The sequence below is a fragment of the Leucopleurus acutus genome (assembly GCF_964270905.1).
Source record: "Leucopleurus acutus genome assembly, chromosome: 12".
In the NCBI taxonomy this organism is placed as follows: domain Eukaryota; kingdom Metazoa; phylum Chordata; class Mammalia; order Artiodactyla; family Delphinidae; genus Leucopleurus; species Leucopleurus acutus.
In genome coordinates, this window is record NC_139154.1 from 24566622 (window position 1) to 24590943 (window position 24322).

At 53.4% G+C, this 24322-nt stretch overlaps 1 protein-coding gene across 1 annotated transcript in view; it reads left to right on the forward strand.

Moving 5' to 3' along the window:
- The first annotated feature begins 505 nt into the window (after positions 1–505).
- Positions 506–24322, forward strand: part of NCK2 (NCK adaptor protein 2) — a 38368-nt gene continuing 14551 nt past the window's right edge. The window contains exons 1-2 of the mRNA XM_082852120.1: positions 506–743; positions 19431–20140. Coding sequence (XP_082708246.1) covers positions 518–743; positions 19431–20140 — 936 coding nt within the window. The 5' untranslated portion in view covers positions 506–517. The remainder of the gene's footprint in view (positions 744–19430; positions 20141–24322) is intronic.

A 24322-nucleotide genomic window follows, 5' to 3' on the forward strand; every position in this document is an offset into this window, starting at 1 on the left:
AACGTTGCTTAGTGGTAGACTGGCTTCACTTGGATTTCACTGATTTTCATGTTCTAGGATCCAATCCAGGATACCACGTTGCGGTTTGGGTGTGTCATGGTCATTAAATATGGTCATAAAAGTCAGCTTATCCTGAGAAAATGGATGTAAAGGTATCAGCTATAAGGATTTGGTGTTCCTTAATCTAGTGAACACGTTTAATTGTGATACGGTTATTTAGAATTTTTTGGAAAGTTTTCTGTTGTTGTTGTTTGTTTTTAGCAGAGAAGCAGAATTCCCCATGTGCAACATTAAGGTTCGCTTTATAAGGTCACCGTTTCTAAACAGCGTGCTAAAGCTTGTTGAAAGGAGGTCATCTTAAGGTTGAGTATTTGAGACCCTGGAGACAGCTGGTTGCCGAGCCGTAATAAAAGCTGTCCGGGTGTCGTTTTCCGAGTGGATGCAGCAGCCGTGGCCCTCGGCCGGGTGTCTAACGAGCCTCTCCAAATGTTTTGCTGGCAGAAGGACTCCATGAAAGATGACAGAGGAGGTCATCGTCATAGCCAAGTGGGACTACACGGCGCAGCAGGACCAGGAGCTGGACATCAAGAAGAACGAGCGCCTGTGGCTGCTGGACGACTCCAAGACCTGGTGGCGGGTGCGCAACGCGGCCAACAGGACGGGCTACGTGCCGTCCAACTACGTGGAGAGGAAGAACAGCCTGAAGAAGGGCTCCCTCGTGAAGAACCTCAAGGACACGCTCGGTGAGTGGCGGGCGCGGCAGGACCCCGGCCCTGGTGCTCTCTCAGCGGGACGCGGGGTGGAGGTCATCTCTTTCATTTGCATTTGAGGAAAAAAAAAGGGTATGTTTTAAATATTGACATCTTTCTACTTGTCTTTTTAAAAAATCTCTGGACATTGAGAGATCCAGTGCAGAAATATCCGGCTGGTCATCTCCTAGAGGTTCTCGAGTTTGGAGGTTCACGTGAGCTGGCCTTCCTGTGTGTTTCGGGCCCCCCTGCGTGTCTCCGTCTCCTGGCATCGCCTTTCTGGAGGGTCCTGAAATGGAATGGCCACCTCCGGGCATGCCCCCAGGTCCGCCCAGGTCATCCCATCAAAGCGTTTTCTCTCTCGAAATCCTGTGTGTGTGTGGTGTTTGCACATAGAGGAGGAGATGGCAAAAAAGTACTTTGCACCCGGGGAATCTTTTCCCTCTGTTAAACTGGTGGCGTTTCACGGCGCAGTCCTGGACAGTGGCAGCTAAGGTGGGGACTCGAGCGGCGGTGTGATGCGAGGCCGCCAGGGTGACCCGCAGGGGGCCTGCTGGGTGCCCTGCTTTTTTCCCACGTGCCTGTTCCCTTCCCTGGTGTCCGGACGTGGGAAAGAGCCCGAGTCCCCTGAAGTTGATGGTGTCCGATCTCGCCTTTGCGTGGACGTCCTGCAGAGGATGCGAGAGGGTGACTTCCTGAAGGTCAGCAGTGCCTCCTTCTGTGAGCACCATGTGGGTGGCCCCCGGGACCGCTGGTTATCACGGAAGAGTTTGCTCTTGAAACAGGTCCATGTCATCACCCATGTTACATTTCCTTGAGGCTTTCCTTTTTATTTCTGACAAGAGAATTAGTTTCACTTGAGGGAGGGGAACAGGCAGGAAACCTGAAAAGAAAATTAAACTCTGAATGTGATGAGTGTTGCAAAATATTCACCTTTCATTTTCTGAAGTCTTGAAGGGTCCACTGACTCTTCAAAACCAAGTAAAGGGCTTCCCTGGTGGCGCAGTGGTTGAGAGTCCGCCTGCCGATGCAGGGGACGCGGGTTCGTGCCCCGGTCCGGGAAGATCCCACATACCGCGGAGCGGCTGGGCCCGTGAGCCATGGCCGCTGAGCCTGCGCGTCCGGAGCGTGTGCTTCGCAACGGGAGAGGCCACAGCAGTGAGAGGCCCGCGTACCGCAAAAAACAAAAAACAAACAAACAAACAAAAAAACAAGTAAAGCCTTCATTCATTGGGTAGTAATTTTGTGTTGTGGGTTAGGTTATTTTCACGACTTGGAGAGAGAAATGAGACACTGGCCTGCGTGAGAATCACACCAGCTACCGTAGATTCTGCATGATTGAGAAATTCCGTTTTTCATGAGCAATCTGATTCTTTTTCACAAAAGTGACCCTCTTTATTGTTTTTTCCAAGCGTGTCACTTGAAAGAAACGTTGTTGTCCTGTGCTTATAACTCTCTATTAACTGTGGCTAAGAAACGCGGGAAGCGTGAGTAGGTAAATACTTTAGGAGTGCCCTGCGCTTAATTTTATTTATTTTTTCCAATTTCAGCTTCTCACCCACTAAAGTACCTTTTTTTGGAGATGCTCAACATTGTTGACTTGTTTTGTCTTCTTATCCTTTTTCAAAACTACATTCTCAAGATTCTAGTAAAGAATGAAACACCCAGAAATGGAACGGAATGCTGGGGAGTGAAATAAGGCGAAGCAAAAGCCCTCTGACTTGCCTACAATTCCCTGGAACAGCTCGTCATCCCTCCCTTCAGTCTTTAGAACGAGAAGACAGCTGAGCTCGGCAGCACATCTGGCGCTGGGGTTCGGTTTTTCACGAGTGGCAGTCAGTCCCCAGGGCTCCTCTCAGAACTCGGGGGGCCTGGCTCAGCCAGGCTGTCCTCGTGTGGGTGCCAGGCTGGCTCCCCCGCCCCGACAGATGGCCCCCCAGCTCTGCGGGCACACGTCTCCTTCCACAGAGCCAGCCAAGTTCCATTTTGGGAGAACACAGATTGTTAGAAAGCTCTTCCTGAAATAGAATCAAAGTTGGCTTCTCTTTAACCCTCTCCCCTCGGCTCTCCTTGGCCCTCGAGAGCCGTGCTGGGGAGACCTGCTGCTCTTCTGTGGACCGACCACCCTTTTCCAGGCCTCCTCCCCCGTCAGGCACATTACTGCCTTGGAAACGTTTGTACCTAGCGTTATTTAATGTAAAAACACCAACAAAGCTATGTTCTGAACGTCCATATCTATCCGTGGTAGTTAATATTTGTAGTCTAGAGACTGTTGGAGGTCAGTATGCCCATTGCCGAGGAGAAATGCCCCCATTCGTTGTCTTTTTTGCTTCCATGTGTTTGTCGTGGTCACCCAGAGCCTTGCTTTTGTTGGACAAAGAGAGACCTTGTTGTCTCGGCATCCATTGCCCCCCTTGAACGGGGTCACAGAGAAGGGAGGTACCCAGACAAGAACCACCGTGGCGGTGTGACTTACTATTTCTCCATCATCAGACCTGACAAGGCACCAGCGTCGAGAAGGAAGGTGGGAAAACTTTCCGCAGCCTCTCCTGCCGCCCACTGGTCTCCGTTACAGAGAAGACTGGAGCTAAAGCATCCGTGGCTTCCTGTGTAAATTACCGTGACGGGTGTGCTGTTGGAATTATAGCGTGATCATAGACTGATTACGCACCCAGCGGAAGTTCTCTCTACTGTGTATTAGAAGGAGTGAAAACAACGCCAAAGTCACCACCACACATGTTGACCTTCTGATAGCGACTCATGACCTCATCCGCATTTGTAATTCTACTGCCATGGAAATCCACCCGATTTCCAAAGCCACGGTTAAGATTTCCCCGGCAGGCACCTGGTTTGAAACACAATAGCACTGGACTCCCCGTCAGAGTCCCTGTGTTCTCCTTGTGTGTTGGCATCTCTAACTGCCGGGGACTGGGACTCGGCAGAACTCTCTCCTGCTTTTCTGTATCCCTGTGCTGTGCTGAGGTCGGTCGCCAACTTAATTTAATCGCATGTCATAGTTCGTTACAGTAACCTCCAGAAAGCGGTACCTTTCCCAAAAAGTTCTCTCCGTTAGGAAAGGACTAACGCTCTTCCTTTTCCCTTAATAATTTATAATTAAATAAAACAATATGACCTCGTGTTTGTAGACGGGTAGCACGTCGATACACTAGGTCTCCTCTCACGTTCAGCTTATGATCACAATTAGTCAAAGAGAGCTTTTCCACGGATGACAAGGAGCCGTCCTCAGAACCGTTCCTGCTGGCAGAGCCCAGGCGATGTTTTGAAAGGCTCGCTGCATTCCTGGGCTCCGGCCTGGCCTCGGTGTTTTCCACGACCCGACTCATCAAAGCATGCAGGTTAGGTGTTGGAAGGTGTTGTGCTAAGTCTTGCAGGATGGGGAAGCTGCTCCCGGGGAGGGATTTTACTGAAGAGCGGTTTTTGTCACCACTTGACAACGGCAGCTGGAACCCGCCGAAGCCCTGAAGGTTAACTGTCTTTGCGATGGTTGCCTGAGGCCCAGGTGCTGACTTGGGCTACCCAGGAAGCTACGGTGCCGTTTATAATCTGTTAGCATCCGCCCGTGGAGGGTTTGTTCCAAGTCACACACATCCTTCGCTGACCACCCTCCTGCGGCATGTGGAACCAGAGGTGAGCCGCCCCCGGGGCTGCCGCTTTAGCCTTGGCCCCAGTGTGCCCCTGCCTGAGGCCAGGTAGTCACCTGCCAGTGATGAGCTCCGGAGCGGTGCCCACCTCTGCGACTCCAAGCCAGCCCTGGGAGCAGGGAGCGGCCACGGTGGGGGGACCAGTGCTCACTAACTGCAGGAGCCCTTGCGCGGTTGGGGTTGGTGCTTTTGGTCGGGGCGGGGCGGTTCCTGGGGGAGAAGTTCCCAGGGCTCCTCGAGGCATGTCCATGTACGCCTGACTGAGCGTCTTCCCCAAGAGAAGGCCTGTGACAGAGACGGGTCACATGCCTTTAGCATGAACTGGGGTTTTTTCACCAAGTTGACTATCAGGGCTTACTGGGTGGGCGTTTGACAGGGCTACGTCACAGAGATAAGCAGCTAGGATGTTAGAGGGAATCCTAGTGATACTGGGTTCCCTGTTTTAGAGATGAAAGCCAGGACCTTACTAGCAAAACCAGAGTGGGGTCTGAGTATGACAGTGATCGTGTATCGGTGTTAACGTCCCGGGTTTGTGTCGAGGATGCCCTTGTGTGTGGAGGTGACACCGTGTTGAGGTGATGGGACAGGGCGCTGGCAGCCTACTCTCAGGTAGTTCAGGGAAAATAACATCCTTTGTGCTGTTCTTACAACTTATCTGTACATTGAACAAACGGGCAGACGTAGACTGGTTTAGGGACTACCCCAGGCCGTGATGCTGGATCATAGCAGGGGAGAGGTTGTACCTCGGGCTTCCTGTTCTATCCGGGCATCTGCGGTGCCGCAGGGTCTTACAATCGTCATCAGTCTTTCAGAGATCAGAGGATCGCCGAGGACCTGCTGAGATCGGACCTAACACACGAGGTTGCCGCCGGGTGTGAACGTGCCAGCGGATTCTTCCTCAGAACGGTTCCCCAGGACTTGGTTCCGAACTTTCCGTAATCATCCAGCAGGTGCCCTCCGTATCACTGGCAGGCAGGTGAGGGAACCCCGCTTCCTGCGGGAGCGGCCCAGGCTGCTCTGGGCCAGTTCAATGTAGGCATTTTTGTTACAACAGAGATGGGGCGAGAGATGGGCTCCAGCCTCCGTGATGGGGAGGCCGTGGGGGGATCTTCTTTCCGGCACTGCAGGACTGTGGTCTTGGCTGTGATCAGAAGCGTTCTCAGTAGGGCTGAAGCAGGGCAGGCGATCTGTCCAGATGAGCCACGGGTGACGGATGCTGTAGTCGCTGGTTGTCACAGGCTGAGTTGGAGTCGTCCCTCCCTCGCTCTGGCCCTTGGAAATGCTTCTAAGCCACCTGGTTCCCCGCTGAGTGACCTTCGGGAACAATCACCAAAGGCTTTGAAGCAGGGATGCAGATGTGGTGTCGGGATCGGTTCCGTGTCACAGGGTGTGTGTGGATCAGACGGGGGAGGCCGGCTGGATGTTCTTTCACCTGGTGGGTAGAGTTCAGCCCCTGACTCTGCAGCCTGTGATGTAACTGGAAGAGTGACAGTGGCCCGGATGCGCGGGGGCCATTAGGACAGTGGCGCTGCCCCTCCTGGCCCACCAGAAACGGCTGGATGAGGCCACTCGGGCCTCTCTTATCCTTGCGGGAGCAGCGTACGTAGGAGGGTGAGGCTGGGGTCTTTTCAGATCCAGGCTCGGCACACGCCCACACGCCAGTTGAGCGATTTGGGGCGAGCCGTGGAAGCCGCAGAGCCTCAGCTGCGGCGTCTGTCGGACGGGTTGAGGGACCACTTGTCCCATCAGGTGGTTGAGACTGAACTCCGTCACGTGAAGGATGCTCGGGGCTGGTCTTCGGTGGAGGGAGAGGCAGAGGCTGGGAGCAGGGGGCGTGTGGGAGGACAGTGAGTGAGCTGGCGGCACTGAGGGCCCTGGGTGACCCACACTGGGGAGGCCCCCATCATTAGGCCTGATGCTTTTGCAGAGGGGAGCCCCAGCGGTTGTCCTGTGGTGGACGGGGTGGTGGCCGTCGGGGTGTATGGCAGGCATCTTGATTCTGGTCCTCGGGGTGGGAGCGGCGGTGCCAGTGTGTCAGCAGGAGGCTGGGGACGAGATCTCACGGTGGCTCGGGGGGATGTCACCAGCCCTGGGCTTCGAGGGAAGGCCCAGAACTCTGTGCCAACCGGGTGTGAAGCAGCAGGTTAGTCACAGGTGACTCAAGGGTCTGCAGCCTGAATGAACAACCGGCAGAAAGACCAGAGGGTTAGGGAAGTAGGAGGAGAACCTGGGCCGTGATGATGAGACGCACTGGAGTTGATGGCGGGCCCTTCGGTGGGAATGTTTCACGCTTCAGGCATGCGTCTCAACTTCAGGAGACAAAATGCAGATTTTGCTGCCACACACGGCCGGCAGGGGAGCCCTGGCGTTCGAGGCATTTCGCGAGGTTCCTCCACCAAGCTTCCGCTCCGCCGTGGTCTCGGGGGCCTCCGTCTACTTTCTACAGCTGCCCCCAAGCCCTCCCCTGGGAGGGAGGCCCTGTGACAGCCGGTGCCTGGGACCCGCGGGCTCCATAACCACCATCCCCGCGCTCCCGACACCCATGTCACGCCCGAAGCCAAAAGGAAAGCTTAATGCAGCAGCAAATTCAACCCGAGACCCGGAACGGATGTTGTGTGCGTTTTCCAGTGTGTAGGCAGTGATAACGATTTCTGTGTGCCCCTCTGGTGCTACCTACCTGTACAGCTTTTTGTTTAATCTTCCCAGTAACCCTCAGAGGAATATACTAACATGCTTATATTTCACGTGAAAAAAATGAGACTCGGAGGTTAAGGGATGTGTGTGCCCAAGAACACACAGTAAGTGATGGGTTGAAATTCAGAGCAGGTCTGCCCGACTCCTCAAGCTCTGCTGTTGTTGGTCAGCCTCAGGGGTTGGGGATTCAGATTGCGGGGAGCCCTGGGGGGTGAGGGGAATGCCGCCTGCTTGGCATCAGTATTGGTGCATGCAGTCGCTCCCTGGTCCCGCCTGCACGGCTGGGTTGGTTTTCTCCCACCCTTGCTGCAGCCCCTGGGACTCGAGGGGACCAGCTATACTTCACAAGCATCGTTTCCTCCCGGCCCTGGGGGTTCACTTATCAATAACCGCCTGGTTCCGTCACACTGAGGGGAGCAGGAGCCTTTAATTAAAATGATTCAGAAGCCGAGTGTCCCATGAACTCACCTGCTTTTCCCCAGATCGATTCTTATTTCGGCAGTAGTTGTGTCGGCAGCAGGCATGTTCCGGGGGGTCTGCGCGCGTGAGATTTCAGCCGTCTTTGCCGTTCACAGGCTCTTTGTGTGACACGGGTTTCTGCACTCAGGTAGTCCTCAGAATTATCCTCTCTGAAATGCCTGTCTTTTATAAAACTGTTCATTGAAGACTGGCATACTTATTAAAAAAAAGAAAATTGGAAAATAGAAAAAAACAAAAATCACCTGTGATCTTATCACCCAGAAATAATCACTGTTGGCGTTTGCATCTGTTTGCTAAGTATCTCTACACACGTAGAATCAAAATCAGGTTGCAAAGGTGACTTCTTCGCATCAAAACCACTGTCACCAGGCAGTCAGTCCTGAAACGTCTACCCGTTCGCGGAAGCCTGATCGCGACACGTGCTGGAAAGGACCTTTGCCGAGTGAGTTTGGTCCATGCCTCCCGGTTCCTTAGTGGTCAGGATGCTCTGTATAAAACCGAAGAGGAGAAGCTGATTCTTTATAGTGCATTTGTCTTAGAAGTAGCTTGGTTTCCTAGGATCGATGTCCATAAAGAATAAGAAAATTACTGTTAGTCTTTTCACATGTCACTTAAGCATACTTCCTAAACTCAGTCACCTTCTAAGGAATCAGTACAAAAAAGTACAAAGTACATTTTTCTCACTTAAAGTGCAGAGCCAGACCACGCCCCATGAAAAGTTTGTATGTAACATGCGAAGAAGATTGACAGATCTCAATTTGATTTTAAAGGTCCAGCTTCTCCAACCTATCACCTCTTCCCCGTATTAAAGCAGGGACTCTGGGTTTTCAGAGCTGCATTTAACACTTGAGGTTGACCTTTTCGGTCTCTGTTGTATAATCTACCGTTGTACGAACCCGAATTAGGTATTATGTGGCATAACTTAGAACTCTTTAGAATTCTGTCCTGCGACATCGTTCGCGGTACAAATGACCCGCCAAATGTAATGCCCACAGACTATGGAAACGTCTACAGCGATTGTGGTGCCCAAAATACACTTGGGTTTGTTTGCATATATCGTTAAGTGTCCAAGTATTTAGAACAAGAAACGTAAAACAACTCACAACGGATTAGTGGGAGGATAATTAGAAAATAGAGACAGATGGTTCAAAAGAATGCTAATGGGAGAAGAGCCAGGAGAGGGGATGGGGAAGGAGGAGGGGTCTACGCTTGGGAGATAGAGGAGAAGCAGGTGTGCGGTGACACGGGGTCTTGAAGCCGGACGCGTCGGCCCCCGGGCCCTCGAGCCCTGAGGAAGGACAAGGACACCATGTAAAGCATTTCCCAGTTTCTTTCCCAGCGACTGGCACCTGGGTTGCTTCTTATTAAAATGATTGTTTTTCTAAATAACATCGATACCAGCCTTTCTGGACTCCAAGTTACTCAAGTGGGAGCCTTCGATTTTAGAATAGAGAAAACGTGGACTACAGATGCTGAGAATTAAGTGAAATCTTCTCTCCATGTTTCCAACTGCGCTTCCCCATATGGCCCGCACTCAGTTTCAGATCTCGTCCATATGTCTCGAACGTTCCTCTTGCCTATTACCGCTCGTGTCTGTCGCCGGGGCCGGTGTGGGGTGCAGGGGGGTTTGTTCAGGACGGGTGCCGTGGTGCTGACTGCAGAGCCTCTGGGGCTGCTGGAAGGCCTGCCAGGCGCCTCCTGCCCTGAGCCCCGCGCCCTGCAGCCACCGCTGCTCTCTGCACGGGCGGGCACCTGCTCACATCACTTTGTCCACAAGCCGCTCCCCGATCAGCCCCTGCAGCCTGCCGTCCCTCTCTCTCAACTCTTAACTTCCTTTCTCTGCTTCCAAACTCACGGATTCTGTGAGCGTCCAGATTGTCCCCCGTGGTTCTCACGGCTGGGAAGCCACCTGGAGGGCAGCTCTCGGTGAGTTTTCGGGCTGGGGGTCTCCTGGAAGCCAGCCATCCTAGGGTGGCTGTTTGCAGGGAACCTCCACTGATTTTATAGTTTTGGCTTTTTTCACGGAGCAAAGCAGTTGAGTGTCTAACTTGGAAAATTTACAAGTGGGTGTTCATCGTGGAGCGTGAATTGGTAGTGAAATGGTTGGGGTCCTTAGGCGCTGATCTAAAGTGACCGGTCCTGTAGTATTCAGCCCAGCATGCTCAGCCAGACCCTGGTGACAGGAGTTGGCTGTAGGATCCAAAAGGGCCACTTACGGTTCTCCTGTGGTTGTTTTTGTGTAGCCTAGTATGTACAGTTAAGTTTAAAAAGTGAAGTTCATTCGACACTTTGGGCTCTCTGTGGAGAATCCTTGAATCCTGGAAAGGGCTCTGGAGATAACCTGGTCCACAGCTTTCCTATGAAAATGAGGCACGTTGAGTTACTTGTCCAGGGTAACAAGGTGCTTCACAGCAGAGCCAGGAGCAGGCCTTGGGCCCAGGCAGGGCGCTGCCACAAAAGCCAGCCGGGAACGAGGGCCTGGCGGCCGAGCCCAGCTACATCAGGACCCCTCCCTGGAGCCGGCAGGGGCCTGGCCTCTTAGTAACCAGAGTTCACCTTGTCCAGAGCAGCGTGTGGTCCCGGAAGCCCTTCTGTCCAGCCTTGGAAGATGGCGTGTCCCTTGCACTTCCTAACTGAAGGCCAGCTTTGCACCGAGGAACGTCCTCTCCTGAGATGCATCAGAGGGGCCCTCGTGTCTTAGCTGCTCCTGAACCAGAGAGCAGGACTGAGGCCAGGCTGTCCCGCAGGAGCATTTGAGGGAGAAAACAGACACGTGCACACCTCCGTGGAGAAAGCGTCACCTGTTCTTTTCTCCACCGGACCTTGGCCCTCAACCAGAGAGGAGCGATAATAGCAGTGAAAGCACCACGCCCGCAGTCGCGCGGCTCCTGCTGTGTCCGGGACGCTACATTCGGTCCCCTCCTCAGGCTTTGGACCCTCACAGCCGCCCCACCAGTGCCACTGACATCCCCGTGTCACGGCTGCAGAAACGGGAGAAGAGAGGGCAGAACTGCCAAGGTCACAGGCCAGCGGGGCAGGAGCCGGGCCTGGAGCGGGGTCAGAACTGGGGTCCGGTTGTCTGCCAGCCGCTCGCCCCCACCAGTGTGTCGTCCCCTTACTCGCTCGCTCTCTTTTTTGTTACCGTTTTTCATCTTGCTGAGCAGGCGTGGGCTCCAGAGGTCGCGCTTGTGAGCTTCTGCCCGTGTCAGGGGCTGACACCGCGTGGTGCTTCAGAAGGTCGCGTTGAATCCGTGCACGTGCGCGGCCCACTCCCACCCCTGTTCTGCACACTCAGAGGTGCTTGTGCTGATGCAGCAGGTATGTGTGTTGGGAGGTACTGAATATGTATTTTTAATTACAATCTATAATTACAATTTCTTTAAAAATTCTTTTGACTCGCATCGTGCTACCGTTTGGCTTTCGCATTTGGTTGACCATATCCTGTGCTTCTAAACCACTTTTCTTCAGGCTTACACATTCAGTCATGTTCTGTGCCTGCCTGCTCACGAGGGAACGGGCTCTCTTGGGGGCAGGGATGGAAATTCCGGTTCTGAGCCCTGGGCCTGTGCGATGGTAGCCTTTGCCCCGACGCATCTCCGTCTTGTGCCGGCTGCTGGTACATCCGCCCGCTGGAAAGGGGACCATCCAGGCACGTGGATGGTGAATGGCTCCCTTGTCCCTTGCCAGCTGGCGGCCCGACGCGGGCCGTGTGGATCTGCCACAGGGGTGGCAGCTCCCATCCATCTCATGAAGGCTCCTTCCTCCCCCTGCCCCGTCCTGAACCAGCCCTCCCTGAACTTGGGGGTTCCATACGGCACGTAAGGGCACGTTTCATCGTAGGGTGAGGGGTATGCACCTAAGGTGCGCGTGCCTAGGAATACAGAAGTAAACCCCCTGGGTTCGTGGCAGTTTCGGGGGGGGGGAGCATGGAGCCCCCGGTGTTTCCCACAGGCCGTACAGCAGACTGACTCCGCTTTAGGAAAGGACGGTGGTTTTCACCTTCGAAAGCTCGATTTAAGCTGCTAGTGGGAGAAAGGCTCCTGGCCCGACTTTATCCTCAGCCCTTCACCTCCCTGGGGCCTGGCACACCCCGCCCGTCAGGAGAAAGTGTTCCCCGCTCTTGCTGTCAGGACCTTACAGGGCAAGCGTCTGCTTTGCTGGTGCTGACGTGGCAGCCGCAGGGGTGCGGTTTCCTGCGGGTGAAATGGGTTCCCGGGACCAGCTGGACAGTACCAGGCATCTCAGACCTGGGCATGAGAGCCATCACCCGGCTGCTCCAGGTGACATCTGCCCTCCTGTCACTCACTCAGAGGCGTGACCGCGGTGCGACCCGCTGGACGTGCAAGCCCAGGGAGGATGAAGCTGACCCCTAGGGCTGCATTTAGTCCTCCGTCCCAGATGCGGCTGGGAAGTAGGGTGTCCTCCTCTTCGAGTGGACCCGGTCCCTGTCAGTGAGGCAGGCGCGGTGCCAGGCGCAGTATCTTCCACCAGTGACGCGGGGACGAGGGTGAGATGGACCAGCTCTGTGCCCTGCCCACCACAGTCATGCTGCCTCCGCCGGGCGCGTCTCTGCCCCTCCCTCCCCTCCCCGTCCCCTCCCCGGACCCCTGCCCTGTCCCCCCCCACCCCCGTTCTCCACACACTCTGCATCCTCCCCAGGCTCGCACGTCCAGCAGGTAGCAGCGGTTGCGCCTCTGAGTGACAGGAGGGGCAGGTGCCACCTGGGGCAGCCACGCCCCAGTCTGCTTGGCCTGAGTCCCGGCCGGCTCTCAGATGCTCTGCACTGACCAGCCTGTCCGTCGCTCTCCGGGCTGCCCTGGGGGGTTCCTCCGAGACCCACCTCGGATGGGGCCGGTGGCCCTGGGTCCCTGTGCAGAGCAGAGCAGAAGGCGAGGTCAGGGGGCTTCGGTCGGTTAGGCCTAACGTCCATGCCACCCAGAATGACAGACCTCGAGTGCAGGCTCTTGGGGTAAATATTCAACCCCAGGCTGCTCTGGGATTAGGAAGCAAGGCCTGTGTCTGCTCACCCCTGCGCACAAGCCTAGGGGCTCCCCAACTTTTGCTCTGTTTTCTGCGGCGTACTCACCCACGCGTACCTGTTTTCTCAGGGGGGCTCACCAGTTTGGCGTATTTCAGGAGGTGAGGTGGAAGCAGGGGAACGAGAGTGGGGAAGGGTCATTTTATTTTTTCCAGAGCCCTCAATCAAAGTGACAGAAATCCAGAAATCAACTCAAAAGTAGCTAAAGAAAAGCAACAGGAAGAAGAGGAGAATTTAAAGAGGGATTAGCTCACATCATTGGGAAGTGTGGTTGGATTCCCGGGCTCAACTCATGTCATCCAGGTTCTGTCTCTGGGCCTCTTCTTCACACAGGCACCTACAGGTGTGGCTGACTCTTGAGAGCCAGTTTCCCCCACCCCAGGCTGCAGGGGGAGTTCTGATCCGAGCCCTGGGGATGGGCCCTGCTGAGACCACGAGAAGAGAGGAACTGTTGAATAGAGATGGCGTAGCGGGTGTGGAACAGATTAAAGCAAGAGAGAACTACTGCATTAATCCTAAATGGTGGTCCTTCAGAAGATCCTTCAGTTTAGTAAATGGGAGGTTCTTCCTTTATTCAGACACTCGACTGTGAATCCTGGCACTAGACATTCTCTGAGTAGTGGAAGCTAGTCTGAAAAACTAGATACGAACTAAATGAACATATAGGACCACGAATAGCTATTAGGAGCCAAACATTAAATATATCCTCTTACATGAAAGGTTATTTCAGCTACTTTGTCCCTGAACCAATCTTGTCAGACCTCCTTAGCGTTTAGTGATAAAAAGCTTCTGTATTAATAATTTCAGTTGACGTTCCTAACCCTGATGGGGAAAAAGCCCCACAAATTAATAACCTCTATGCTTAACTTAGTATAAGTGACATTTGAAGTGCAAGGAAATTTTCTACTTGCATCTGGTTTATGTCACAAATCTGATTCGTAGCAAAAATAAAATGGCTTTGCCGTAGAGCTCCTGAAACTCGGGTGCGCTGTGTCTAAATGTATGGGCTGGAGTACTTGTATGAACTGTCCAATTTGTTCGGCATTTTATCTTAAATCTCCAGAATTCCAGCTGGAAGATGACAGGACATATTTTAAAGTCGTCTGCTATAACATCCCTTTATCTTTTTTTTTTTTTTTTTTTTTTTTTTTTGCGGTACGCGGGCCTCTCACTGTCGTGGCCTCTCCCGTTGCGGAGCACAGGCTCCGGACGCGCAGGCTCAGCGGCCATGGCTCACGGGCCCAGCCGCTCCGCGGCATGTGGGATCTTCCCAGACCGGGGCACGAACCCGCGTCCCCTGCATCGGCAGGCGGACTCGAAAGTCATAACTTTGCGGGAAGAAAGTTACTCAACATCGCCGAATGCAGCGTGCTGGCAGTAGGAAAGGTTTCCTAGTGGCCGCGTTTACATATTCTCATCCATGATGTGATGGGTCCAGTGCGGGCCGCATCAACACCTGCAACAAAACGTCCAAACACCACATTCTGTACGGTGGAGGATTTTACGATGAACTTGAGAACTAAAAGAGACGCACACCATTTGAATTCGTCCTAGATCTTGTGAAAACATGTTAGTGCTCTCTGGGCCTCGGTCCGTCCATCGTGGCCTGGCCGGTGCTGCCTGGGTGTCCCGCACCACGTGGTCGGTACCCGAGGCCAGGGTGTGGTGAGGAATGTGGCCAGCTGCTCTGGGAGGCGCTTCTGTCTGCGGCCCAGGCTGACCCGGAATCCGTGCTCTGGCCCTGGGGAGCAGGCCTTGGAAAGGGCCAGGAAGCGCGTTCTCCCAAATGCGGCCCAGAGAGGGGGCGAGCGGAAGCCCTGGTTAGCGAGGGCATCTGGTGGGCCAGGTCCTGGTTAGTTACTGTTCAGTAGGTGAAGATGGGCTGGGACTTGGCAGACCGGGTGTGAGGCTCTTGCCTCTCCAGTCAGGAAAAACGTGAAATCAGAAGGAAATTAATCACATTATCCTTGTTAAAATCACAACACACATTGGAGTCAGGTTGTGTTTTTGATACAACTGGAAGAAGGAGGTGGTCTGACTTGAATGAACGAAGAAAAAGAAAGCAGAAGATGTGGGGAAATACACAGGCAGAGAAAGTGGGGAGCAGGGGAGTTCCCACACTGCCTCCTTCCCTAAAAGATAACGGATTTGCCTTTGAATTAGAGCCTGGACGCCAAGGCCGTTCAGAGCTTGGGGCTCATACACGGGTCTCTGTCCCCTCCGACCTGGCAGCTCGTAGCTGGCACGCGGCGGCAGTCACGTGGCCTCGGGGGAGGTCCAGGCAGGGGGAGATGACGGGGTCCTGAACCTCCAGAGCCTGTTCATTCGACGTCCTTGTGATCCCGGCCGCATGACTCCGGAGCCATTCACCTGGTTGTCCTCATTCAGAAAGGCCGCCCTGGCTGCTGGTGGGTGGGTCCCCTTCCCTCTGACGCCTTTCTCCTCCTGCCTGCTGTTCCCCGGGGCTCCCCAGGGCTCCCAGCCCTTCGGCCCCATCCACCCGGGCTCTGGCCTCGGGCAGAATCAGGGTCAGGGAAGAACTGGGGAAGAAGAGGAAGCTGAGAGCCGTTGTCAACAACCCAGGACTTTGTTCTGTTTACACATTTCCACCCGACGCCCCCTCCAGCCTGCCCCAGCTGTCCCCAGACTTGTCCTGGGGCCCCGGCCTGTTGCTCCTGATGCATTTCTTATCCCAAACCTTCTTTCCCTAACCTCAGCCCCACTTCCACCCGGACACACAGGGCCCATTTCATTCCCTAGAATCAGTTTGGGAGGGTGCGTGAGGGGATCTTGAAGCCCCATTTCAGAGCCCTGAACGCATTTGCCCGTGGAAATCATGACACAAGTAACGAGCATCTGCCGTCACGCTTCACACTAGCCTCTGACGGAACTGTGCTTCTTGGTGACTCTGGATTAAATAGGCTTCCATTGGATCACGGTCTGTCTGTGCCACTCCACTGGCTGCGTGTGTTGGGCCAGTTCCCTGGTCTCATTCAGCCTCGGTTTCCCCATCTGCAGAAATGGGGGGAGCCGGGTCTGTCACAGGACCGTCGTGAGGTTCAGATCATGTAGATGTCAGTGCGGCCGGGCTCCTCCCTACCCGCCCCTGACACACACCTGCCTCCTGCATTTCACTGCGCCAGCGGCCGTGTATCTCTGCTCCCATAAGATAATGTTTCCCAGGTGCCAAACGCCTGACGGGCAAAGTTTCTGTTTGGGTGGCCGTCTGGCACGTAGGGTCACGGCCAAGAGTGTTCAGAGAGGACTTAGACCCTCTCCTGCTAAAATATCTGAGAAAAAAGAAATTCAACACCCAGCTCAACACCAGTTAGGAAGAGTCATAACTATTCCTAAAGCACGTTCTGTGCTTTATATGCGTAACCTGAACTTAGGTACCTGTTCTAGGCCGATTTGTCCACCCTCAAAATTCATATGTTGATGTCCCATTCCCCAGAATCTCAAAGTGTGGCTGTATTTGTATAGGGCCTTTAAACAGGTAATTAAGTTTAAATGAGGTTTCTTAGGGTGGCCCTAATTCAGCATGACTGGTGTCCTGTAAGGAGAGGAAATTGGGACACAGAATGCAGATGCGGTGAGAAGGCAGCCGTCTGTAAGCCAGGGAGAGAGGTCTCCGAAGGAACCAGCCCTGTTGACCCTTCATCTGTGACTTCCAGCCCCCAGAACCATGAGAAAACACGTTTCTGTTGTCGAAGCCCCCCAGTCTCTTACGGCCCCCTCGCAGACTGATCCAGTGCCATCGTCCACATGTTAGGGCAAGAAAACTAAGACCCAGAGAGACTAAGTAACTTGCCCAAGAGCACACAGCCAATTAGTGGCTGACGCGGGATTCCTGCTGGGGCTGTGCTCTCAGTCGTTCTGCTGTGCTACCCCCAAGACCCCAGCCCAGAGTTGCCTCAAAGACTGTTTAGGTCATGTTAGAGCAAAACAGGTTAATTTTCCAGGGCTGTTTGTATGTAGAAAGTTCCAGTCTTGATAGAGACATATAAGCTTCTCTTATGGGCAGGGAGTGTGCCTGTCTTACCTCACTCTCCCCAGAGTGTAGGAAGGTTCCTGGAAGGAGCTCAAGGCTGAAGTAATTAAATTATTTTGTGTTTGAAAAAAAGCAGACAAAGCAGTATGTTCATTCAGCGGTATGACTGACTTACGTAAGTGTCTTCCACGACGCATTATGAGGCATGAGGTCTTCCATGGCGTATTACGAGGCGTAAGGTCTGCCGTTGTCTTTTCTGTTGATCTTGACACCTTTCCACCTTTTTTTGTATATATTTTAATTTTATTGGATTATAGTTGACTTACAATGTTGTGTTAGTTTCAGGTGTACAGCAAAGTGATTCAGTTATACATATACACATGTTTCATTCTTAGATTCTTTTCTCATATAGGTTATTCCAGAGTATTGGGTAGAATTCCCTGTGCTCTACAGTAGGTCCCTGTTGGTTATCTATCTTACGTACAGTAGTGTGCAGTGACACCTTTACGTCTTGATGAATATTCTAAAAGCTGCTCTTCCCTGGCTCTTCAGGTAGGCTTCCTCGCTCACAAATTTGGAAAGGTCTCCTAGAGAGTTATTTTTAAATGTTATTTCTTGAAATCCTTGTTACCCATAAAGATTGCACTCTGCCTGGCCATTCCCGCTCCGCGTGCTGACGGCCCCGGGAGGTTTGAAGGCCTTCGTGCCCGAGCTTTCTGGGTGGAAGTTTACTTGCATGAACTGTCCCGTGTGCCTCTGGACTAGGATGCCATTGAATCATCACAGTGCCGTGTCATTGCAGAGTTGAACTCACCTAGCTTTGAAATCAGAGGTTGAGAGGTTCATGTTTTCAGGTGTAAAGCAAATGAACTCTTACATGGAAATCGAAACGTTTAACTTGGTCCAGTGTCCCGGCTTACTCTTCATTTGCCGTGCACTTGAGTAAGACACTGAAGAACAAAAGGAAACAGCAGAAGCCGTTAGCTTAAAGAATTGGTGTCTCGGAGCCTCCCTGGTGGTGCAGTGGTTAAGAATCCGCCTGCCAGTGCAGGGGAGGCGGGTTCGAGCCTTGGTCTGGGAAGATCCCACATGCCGCGGAGCAACTAAACCCGTGCGCCACAATTACTGAGCCTGTGCCCTAGAGCCCGCGAGCCACAACTACTGAGCCCACATGCTACAACTGCTGAAGCCCAGGCACTCTAGGGCCTGTGTTCCGCAACAAGAGAAGCCCGCACACCGCAAGGAAGAGTAGCCCCCGCTCCCCCGCTCGCCACAACTAGAGAAAGCCCGCGCGCAGCAACGAAGACTCAACGCAGCCAAAAATAAATAAATAAAATAAAGATATTTAAAAAAAAAAAAAAGAATTGGTGTCTCCGCTTGAAGATCCAAGTGAGTGAGCACTTATCACGGGTGTGCTGTCACCTCACACTCCTTGCCCTGCTTGTGGCACTGAGCGGAGCACGTGTCCCGGGGCAGAGAACGCAGCCGAGGCGGGTCTGCTCTGGAAGCCAGCGCCCAACTCTCCGTGGTCGGAGACGATCATGACACCTCCTTTCATTCCTCTGACCACCCCAGCTGGCAGGGGAGTAGAAGCAAAGGTAATTCTCAGGACCAAGCTGTCTTTACTGCAGGGAATTAAGGGAGAAGGAGGTACAAGCTACCCATAAAAGTGCTGTGGTGTCCTTTCAGGAGAAAACAAACGTTTGCCAGTGGCCACAGTTTCCATGCCACGAAAACCTCCTCCCTGACTTAGCTGGGAGACGTGGCGGGTGAGCGGCATGGCGGGCCCCCCGTCCAGGTCCACGTCCGCATCTCTGGGGCTGACGTGCCCTCCTCCCCTCGGCTCACTTTCTACAGGGTTCCGGAATTCCGTGCATTTTAACCAGGTTAAAGCATTTTTACCTTAGGGCTTTTCCAGCTGTGTTCCTCAGGCACAGGAAGGGATAATTTTCACATTATAGCTCAGCACTGACTCACATATGTGACTGAAGCAGCAATTCTATGTTTGATGCACTCTGAGATTTTCTATCTTGTTCCCTTTTAAAAAGAAGACAGCACATACACACAGGCCGGTCACAACCCCGTTAAACCGATTTTCTGATCCATTAGTGGTTTTTCAATCAATGTGAAAAATTCTGCCGTAGATTTAATGTATCGGCTAGTTTTTTTCTTCTAATTCACTCATCACAACTTGTGGGAAGTCTCTGCAGTGTTGAAAGAAAAGAACAGAAGGAAGGAGGGGTATGGGTTTCTGCCCAGTGGGGCCGCTCCACTGCCAGGTGGCCCCGGGAGGGCACTGAGTGTCCTCGGATGGAGGAGAGGGTGCTGGCCTGAGCACAGGCCAGCCCTGAGGGGTGCTGAGGGCTGGGGTGGCTCTGCGAGCTCATTTTGTCCAACTTCCCGTCCAAAACGCATAAGACGTTTTCTGTCCTGTCTTTTTTTTTATTTTATTTTTTTAGGTCTTTTGTAGTAGTGGCACGGGGATGCTCTCATCATTTTCAGACTTTACACTGTTTTATCCTCTTGGTTTGCTGGTGCTCTAGCAGGTTTTTGAGGAAAGCAGAGAGATCGGTTTTGGTAATAACCAGCTTTTAGGCATTTAGCCACTGTCACCTTCTCTGCTGGTGAGTGGCTGGTCACCAGCCACGGGACCCAGTCCGTCCTATATCAGGTGCAGGTGCTGCCTCTTGGACCAGGCCCCGCCCTGAGCCCTTGTCGGGTCGCCGGACGCTGAGCCCCGTGCCCGCGTGGAGCCCATGCCGGGTCCCCACGCGCTGAGCCCTGTCCCCGCACTGAGCTTTGCCGTGTCTCCGCAGGCCTCGGCAGGACCCGCAGGAAGACAAGCGCCCGAGATGCATCGCCCACACCCAGCATGGACGCGGAGTTCCCCGCCAACGGAGGCGGCGCCGACCGCATCTACGACCTCAGCATCCCGGCCGTGGTCAAGTTCGCGTACGCGGCCGAGCGCGAGGACGAGCTGTCGCTGGTGAAGGGCTCGCGCGTCACCGTCATGGAGAAGTGCAGCGACGGCTGGTGGCGGGGCAGCTACAACGGGCAGGTGGGCTGGTTCCCATCCAACTACGTGCTGGAGGAGCTGGACGAGGCGGCCGCCGACGCGCCCGGGGGCCCGAGCCTGCGGCCCAGCGCCGCGCTCAGCAACGGCCAGGGCGCGCGGGTCCTGCACGTGGTGCAGACGCTGTATCCCTTCAGCTCGGTCACCGAGGAGGAGCTCAACTTCGACAAGGGCGAGACCATGGAGGTGATCGAGAAGCCCGAGAACGACCCCGAGTGGTGGCGCTGCCGCAACGCGCGCGGGCAGGTCGGCCTGGTGCCCAAGAACTACGTGGTGGTGCTGAGCGAGGGCCCGGCCCTGCACGCCGGCTCTGGCCCCGCGGGGCCTGCGCGCGCCGGCCGGTTCGCAGGCCGCGAGTGGTACTACGGGAACGTGACGCGCCACCAGGCCGAGTGTGCGCTCAACGCGCGGGGCGTGCAGGGCGACTTCCTCGTCCGCGACAGCGAGTCCTCGGTGAGTGCGGGGTTGGGGGGGCAGAGGGGTGTGCCCGTGTGTGCGCACGTGTGTGCGGGTCTGTGTGTGTGATGTGTACACGTGTGCGTGTGTGCATGGGGCGCGCAGGGCGGCTTGCTCATCAGGGACGGAGAGTCCTCGGTGAGTGGAACGCGCGAAGGAAGCGGAGAGTATGTACGTGTGTGCATTCGTGTGCCATTCCCTTCTGAGGTGTGTGAATGGCCTCAAACAGCAAGGGTATTTGGGGCTCATGTTAAGAGGGATGAACACAGTTGGTCTGTGTTCTGAGACCCCCCGCTCTGCCGTGGGCTGAAATCCGCCTGGACTGCCCGGCCTTAGCTGCACCTCTTCTCCGGGAGGTGCGTTCTTGCAGGTGGCACAGTAAGTACAGTGTGTTGTTAGCTTCTGAAGGTTTGCTGCCTCTTGACTGAGATCACCCCTGTTCTGTCGTGCAGACTCAAATGTCATTCTCTCCCCTGGTTTCCCCGTTAATGACCCCGTCTCAGGCCTGGCGGCTGACCTTGTTTCCTCTCTGGGTCTGAGACACAACAGATGTTCTCGGCAAGGCGGGCACCCGGTTTCTGACACAGCCTCTTGTTGGTTGGTTGGTTTTGCTTTTTAAGCCGTGTAATCCTCAGTACATCTCTGCCTCAGGCACCACTGAGTTTATTTCTGAAAAGCTTTTAAAGCACTTAGGAAGAGAACAGAAACGGAAAAGACAGTTGTCGAGAGAGAGGAGTTTGTGTGTGAGAGCAGAGTCGGCGGCGTGAGGCCTCTCGACTTGGAGCAGATTGGTTTCCAGCACAGACTCGGAGGTCTGTGTTTCAGGTGTACGGCCGAGCCCGTCTGGGGGAACCGGGCTGTGTCACGCAAATTGGCCTTTTTGTGTTTTCTTTGTGGAAGTACTACTAAACCGATGTTGTCGATCCCTGCAAATACACCTTCCAGAGTGAGTCCCCCCCGAAAGGAGAGTTTTGAAGATCGAGTCCAGTGTAATTTCCTTTGTACTGGTTCCTGCAGACTTCAGCTTACTTTTTAATTCTTTTTTCTTTTTTGGCTACATTGGGTCTTCGTTGCTGCACGTGGGCTTTCTGTAGCTGCGGCGAGCGGGGGCTACTCTTCGTTGCAGTGCGTGGGCTTCTCATTGTGGTGGCTTCTCTTGTTGCAGAGCACGGGCTCTAGGCGTGCAGGCTTCAGTAGTTGTGGCACGCGGGCTCAGTAGTTGTGGCACACGGGCTTAGTTGCTCTACGGCATGTGGGACCTTCCTGGAACAGGGAACGAACCCATGTCCCCTGCATTGGCAGGCAGATTCTTAACCACTGTGCCACCAGGTAAGTCCCAGTTTAATTTTTTAAACGCAACCTGTAAGACTGGTAAGCTCATGCTATGTACTGTAATTGTTGTCTTCTGAGAAGGTTGATACCACAATAAGTAAGTGCATAGTCAAGGTTCCTGTTGACTGATCTGGGAGGAGCTCGAGGCCCCAGAAGTGATTTTCCCCTTCAGAGAGGGGGGCAGATGTGGTGGTGGTGGAAACTGGCCCCCCTGATGGCGGCAGCAGGTCGTGGAGTCGGCGGCGCCTGCCCTGTGCTTGGGCAAACGCACAGGGCCTGAACGCTAACTGCATCTGAAGTCTGAATACTGAGCTTTTCTTTGCTTTCTTTTTTTTCTTAAATTTTAATTGCAGTATCGTTGATTTACAATGTTGTGTTAATTTCAGGTCTACAGCAAAGTGAATCAGCTATACATATACATATATCCCCTCTGTTTTAGATTCTTTTCCCATATAGGCCATTACAGAGTATTGAGTAGAGTTCCCTGTGCTATACAGTAAGTAGGTCCTTGTTGATTATCTGTTTTATATATAGTAGTGTGTGTATGTCAACCCCATTCTCTCCATTTATCCCTCCCCCCTTTATCCCCTGGTGACCATAAGTTTGTTTTCTACCTCCGTGACTCTCCTTCTCTTTGGTAAATAAGTTCATTTGCACCTTTTTTTTTAGATTCCACATATAAGCGATACCATAAAGACAAATATCATATGATATCGCTGAGGTTTTCTTATCCAGAGTTGGTGGTTTCTGGCAGGACATCACGTTAAGTTGTTCTAACGTGAGGTCAGCTCCGTGCACAGATCAGGGCGGAGGCTTCAGAGAATCGGGTCCGGAGCACTTCCAGCCCTCCTGAGAGAAACTCAGAGGAAGCACCGGTTACCCGATCAGAGTAGGAGGTGATCAAGGGACAGGTACGATCCGAGTCGAGGAGTATTGTCTTGATTTTGGAATGCTGGGTTTGAAGAGACGTGTTAGAAGGGAGAGGGCTGAAAGCAGCCCCCCAGTGTGGAGACAGCGCCCCACGTCCTTCTGTCCGGGTCTGGGGTAGGGGACAGTCCTTGGCAGAAGGTAGAGGGACATCGCTGGCTTAGGGAGGACCTGTCGCTTTTCCATGGGACACACATGCAGGCAGTGGTCACTGATCTCGGGACTGAGTCCTTTTGGAGGTAGAGGGGTACTTTATCTGGCCTCCATCCCAGAACTTGAAGAAGCTCCAGTGTCACATTTGTCTCACGTTATTAGAGAAAAAGCTAACTTTTTCTAAATCATTGAAACATTAATTGTTTATATTTTATTTTAACCATTTTTTAGGGGAGCCTTTCCAAATTTTTTTCCTTCCATTTTAACTTAGAAAACCAAGCTCACGACAGCTCATCGTGTGCTGGGACCATTGATTCCCGGGGCAGAGGAAGGGGTTTGTTTGCTGGGACCCGGTCAGCTCTGCACCCGCGGTGGCACTGGCTTGGGCTGAAGGCCGCCAGGTGGCCCGAGGGTGCGCAGGGCCGCTTGCGTCCTGACGGAACTCGCCGTGACGTGGCACCTTCTGCTGTTCGCGTGCCTGCCTTGTGCCAACGGCACGCTCAGCGGACTCTCAGGCGTGTCGCTGCTCTCATCCTGCAGAGCCACGACAGAGAGGGGCCGGCTTCCTGTCTTCCTGCTCGTAGCCAGTCCGTGCTCAGCTCGTCTGCAGCGGCGAGGAGCCGTCCGGATGTACAGATGGGCAAGTCCCTTGCCTATTCCTTTTCCGCCGTCCACTGCATCTGCCTTCCTGCCACTGTCTCCCCATCTCCTTCCTCCCCTCCTTTGTCTTTTTCTCTGTGCATTTTGGCATCTCTAAGGTGAGAGCCTGGGCTCCAAAGCCACCGCCAGGCCGGTGTGAGCCCTTAGCTTCATAATCTTGCAGGTTCTGGGTCAGCGTTCCTGCCGGACTCAGAGGCATCCCCATTTAATTTCCTTTCCTTCCTTGTGGTCTGTGGGCCCAGGCCTCGCCTTGGGTTGAGGGAACTGCAGGACCTCCTCTGTAAGCACAGCTTTTTTGGACTGCATCTTCAAGATGCGTTTCATTTTTAAAATATCCTGAGTGATTCCAAGGTAAATAAGCTCGACTCTTGCTTGCTATTTTGCATTTAAAAATATTTCATATTTTTCTGTTTTGAAAAGTAAAAATATACCCAGCTCTGAGTCCTGGGAAATCTGTGCTTGCGGGGGATGGATACGGGGGGGAGGGGGAGGGAGGGATGTGCATATTTCAGAAAAAGAAGCAAAACTTTGGCATAGCCTGCAACATCCCGGGTCAGTGATATGCTGGGTGTTTCAGAGGTATCTGTTAGACATGTTTTATCAGTCAATGAATGAACCAGACCACCCTGCTTTGGCTGTCCTTCCTGTCCTGAATCTTAATATCGACTGTTCTTTCTTCATCTTCTCTCTCCCCCTCCCTTGCTCTCCTCCCTCACCTGCAATTGTCATTTATCCTCAGCAGCTAAAGATGAAACGGTATGGCTTCTTCTTCTCCATATTTAACCATCATACCTCCACCTGCTAATCCAAACCTCATTAAGTCTAGCAAATTCAAAATTCCCGCCTGCCTTCTGATGCTCAGCGTAAATCCTTATATATTTGTTCAGCCTTATCCTGTGGATATGGTTAGGAAGCTCTGCTTACGATGGAGAATAACCAGTAACTAGATTTCTGTGTGCTCTGTAAGTGGTCAGTGTTTTATTTCTTCCATTACTATAGAAAGTGACAGGTTACAACTAGGATGAGGTCTGCGAAGCATCAGCCTGTGGTATAGGAAGGCATTTTTCTCTGTAAGACATTAGGGATCCCAAAGAGAGCATCTGTTTC